The 3810-nt window shown below is 43.3% G+C and overlaps 1 protein-coding gene across 1 annotated transcript; it reads right to left on the bottom strand.

The window, feature by feature from the left end:
* Positions 1 to 1767: 1767 nt before the first annotated feature.
* On the bottom strand, positions 1768 to 2832 carry LOC126990513 (ryncolin-2-like). The gene is made up of 2 exons (XM_050849112.1): positions 2500 to 2832; positions 1768 to 2238 (listed from the first exon to the last, which is right to left on the bottom strand). The coding sequence occupies exons 1-2, from the start codon at positions 2731 to 2733 to the stop codon at positions 1792 to 1794; spliced, it is 681 nt and encodes a 226-aa protein (XP_050705069.1). The 5' UTR covers positions 2734 to 2832; the 3' UTR covers positions 1768 to 1791.
* Positions 2833 to 3810: the final 978 nt, after the last annotated feature.

The raw sequence follows: 3810 nt of genomic DNA on the forward strand, positions 1-3810 counted from the left end.
ATTAATAATAGATGTATAAAACATGGCATATTACAATGGAAAGCAATATTGTTGCAGAAACATAGATCTCTGCTCACAGGCAACAACATATCGAGTAATTATCACTTATTATATTTTTCAAAGATGTTGGGGCACCTGATAATGTAGTATTAGACATTTGAGCTTTTAACAGTGTTAAACTCTTTGCTAAGCCCATATTTTCCACACTATTACATGATGAAAAAAACAAAATTTTCTTTTTTCGCCAATTTCGATCCACCCTAATATATATATATATATATATATATATATATATATATATATATATATATATATATATATTTAGAGAGAGAGAGAGAGAGAGAGAGAGAGAGAGAGAGAGAGAGAGAGAGAGAGAGAGAGAGAGAGAGAGAGAGAGAGAGAGAGAGAGAGAGAGAGAGAGAGAGAGAGAGAGAGAGAGAGAGAGAGAGAGAGAGAGAGAGAGAGAGAGAGAGAGAGAGAGAGAGAGAGAGAGAGAGAGAGGCTGTGTACGTGTTGGCTTAGGTGCTGAGTGTTGATAATAACAAAATATTTGAGGCATTCATGAAGAAGTAGATATTTTGAGATCTCGAATTAAATGGCTACACAGACACGGGAGATATGCGCGCTGCGTGTCTATGAGCTCTTGCTTTTACTGAAGCATTCTCTGGGTTGGCATGATTTAGGACCAGAGACTGGAAAAATATTTAAAGGACATAAATAATATTTTTTTCACATAAAACAGGGATTTTCGCAAAAAAAATCAAACCGCTGTTTCTGCTTAATATTTACATACGTGTCCCAAACACGACACTTTCACCAGATCCCTGTTGGAACCTTCCTGGCAGCGGTGTTTCAGCGGTCTGTTTACTAATTATTGAATTAGAAGTCAAAAGATACAGGCGAGTGGTGCCGGGAGTGACGGAAATCCGCATGTTGCCTCAGCGGCACAAAAAAATGTTACGCTCTTCACATGACTGATAATTAAATTATTCCTATAACTGAAATCACGTGACACAGATAAGCAGACCAGAATACCACTGTCAGTCTGGCTCACCCGTGGGCAGACAAGACATCAAAGCAGCGCTAAAATGTCACAAATTATGACCATTTTAGTTAGCTGTCCACAGAACTCCCGGGAATTTTTTGTTTCCTCTGAATGTTATTTTTATCTGTCGTGTATATATCCCAGCTGTGTACATGTCCCTCCTCACGAATATAGACTACTGCTGCTATTACTACTACTACTACTATTACTACCACTACTACTACTACTACTACTACTACTACAATTACTACTACTACGTCTACTGCTACAACTACTAATACTATTACTTCAACTACTACTACTACCGCTACTACTACTACTACTACTACTACTACTACTACTACTACTACTACTACTACTATTACTACTACTACTACTACTACTACTACTACTACTACTACTACTACTACTACTACTACTACTACTACTACTACTACTACTACTACTACTACTACTACTACTACTACTACTACTACTACTACTACTACTACTACAGCTACTACTACTTTTACTACTACTACTACTAATACTAATATTAATACTACTAATACTAATACTAATACTAATACTACTTCTGCTACTACTACAGATACTACTACTACTACTACTACTACTACTACTACAGCTACTACTACTACTACTACTACTACTACTACTACTACTACTACTACTACTACTACTTCTACTACTACTGCTACTACTTCTACTACAACGACTTTGTAAAAGCTCTCCCATAAGATCTTGGCTCACCTTCCAACACTGAGGCGGTACTTGGTGCTTGGAGGGCCGACGTAGAAGAAGCCGTACTTTGCGTGCCGTTTTACGTCGTCCCAATCCGCCATGTCGATGCGCAGTTCCTGAAGGGCCGCCGATGTCAGTCCGTGCAGCAGGTCCAGGCCCAGCCAGAACTCGCCCTCGAGATGGCCGAAACCCAAGTCGTATTCTCTCCATGTCCGGTTAAAATCTTCCCGGACGGTGAGGTTTGTGCGCCTCTGGAACACCGTCCAGCCCCCTCCATCAGTCGTTTGGTCGCAGAACACTGCCACGCGGCGGTGGGGCTGCCCAGTGATGGGGTACACTTGGCGAATGCCCTTGCCGCTGTCCCCGCCGTCCAGCAGGTCCTTGCAGTGACGCGGTCGGTTGTCGTAGTGATTCACGACTTGACGCACCTCCTGCAGCAGCTCTCTCGCCTCCTGCATGGTCAGGCAAAGGGTTGGTCTATTACTGCGAGTAGGTCAGTAACGGAAATAGAAAGTAACAGTCGCCAATGCCATTGTTTTATGTGTGATTTGGCTGCGTAGCTTACTGGGGTTTAGGCGTCATATTTGGTGGGTTTACTTTACATTATTTGACTGGATTAAGTTACCTTACCTCGTTGTCAGGTCACATTACTTGGTGGTGTATAGTTACATTACACGAAGGAAGCTGCATTTCTTTGCGGAATAAACCATTACCTGCACCAGTGGGTTCGGCGGCGTTGGGCGGTGCACGGAGGCGGGTGCACAGGTGTCCAGAGCTTCGGCCACACACGCCTCGCTGAAGCCCGTGGCGACGAGGAGGCTGGACACTACGGACTTTCCAAGGAGCACATTGCTCGTGTCCCCCTCTGCAGAAGGGGCGGGAGTGCTGGCTGGCTCCACGGCGGCCACGGCCATGGCCGCGACGCTCAACAACATCAGAATTGTCATTGAGACCTACTTCTGATCTTCTGGCTAGTGAAGTTTTTTTCCAGGACTTATTTGACAGGCAGCAGGTCAAGATGCCTTGCAGAACTACTCTGGTGAACTGCCCGGTTACTGGCGGGCACCAGTGTGCGTCGGCTTATAAAGCCTTGCCGCACCCCCCCTCTCCTCGGGCCTAACAATGACGCACCCAGAGTGCAGTGTGTGTGTGTGTGTGTGTGTGAGAGAGAGAGAGAGAGAGAGAGAGAGAGAGAGAGAGAGAGAGAGAGAGAGAGAGAGAGAGAGAGAGAGAGAGAGAGAGAGAGAGAGAGAGAGAGAGAGAGAGAGAGAGAGAGAGTAATAATAATAATAATAATAATAATAAACTTTATTTCCACTAAAAAGTGGTTATTCTAAACATCTAAATAGACATGGTAGATTATACATATACATATACATGGTGTATTATACATCTAAATATACATGACAGAATATACATAAGGCAGTGGAGTAGACAATACATTCATACAGAGGTCAACAGCTTCTTTTTAAGATTTGATTTTATTGTGGTCAGATTATGAGTCTTTTATTTCATTCAGTAGTTGGTTCCATAATTTAGGATCTAATACATGAAAGGCTCTTGCACCTGTGTCGGTGTTGGTTCTCGAGACGTACATATTTTTTTTTTTTTTTTTTTTACAGCAAAGGAGACAGTTCAAGGGCACACAAAAAGCAAACATTAATGAAAAAAAAAGCCCGCTACTCAACGCTCCTAAAAAGAATCCAAAGAGGTGGCCGAAAGATAGGTCAGTTTTGGGAGGAGAGGTGTCCTGATACCCTCCTCTTGAAAGAGTTTAAGTCGTAGGCAGGAGGAAATACAGATGAAGGAAGATTGTTCCAGAGTTTACCAGCGTGAGGGATGAAAGAGTGAAGATGCTGGTTAACTCTTGCATAAGGGGTTTGGACAGTATAGGGATGAGCATGAGTAGAAACTCGAGTGCAGGGGCTGGGAGGGGGGGAGGCATGCAGTTAGCAAGTTCAGAAGAGCAGTCAGCGTGGAAATATCGATAGAAGATAGAAAGAGAGGCAACATTGCGGCGGAGT

This window comes from Eriocheir sinensis, unplaced genomic scaffold (genome assembly GCF_024679095.1).
Source record: "Eriocheir sinensis breed Jianghai 21 unplaced genomic scaffold, ASM2467909v1 Scaffold170, whole genome shotgun sequence".
NCBI lineage: Eukaryota > Metazoa > Arthropoda > Malacostraca > Decapoda > Varunidae > Eriocheir > Eriocheir sinensis.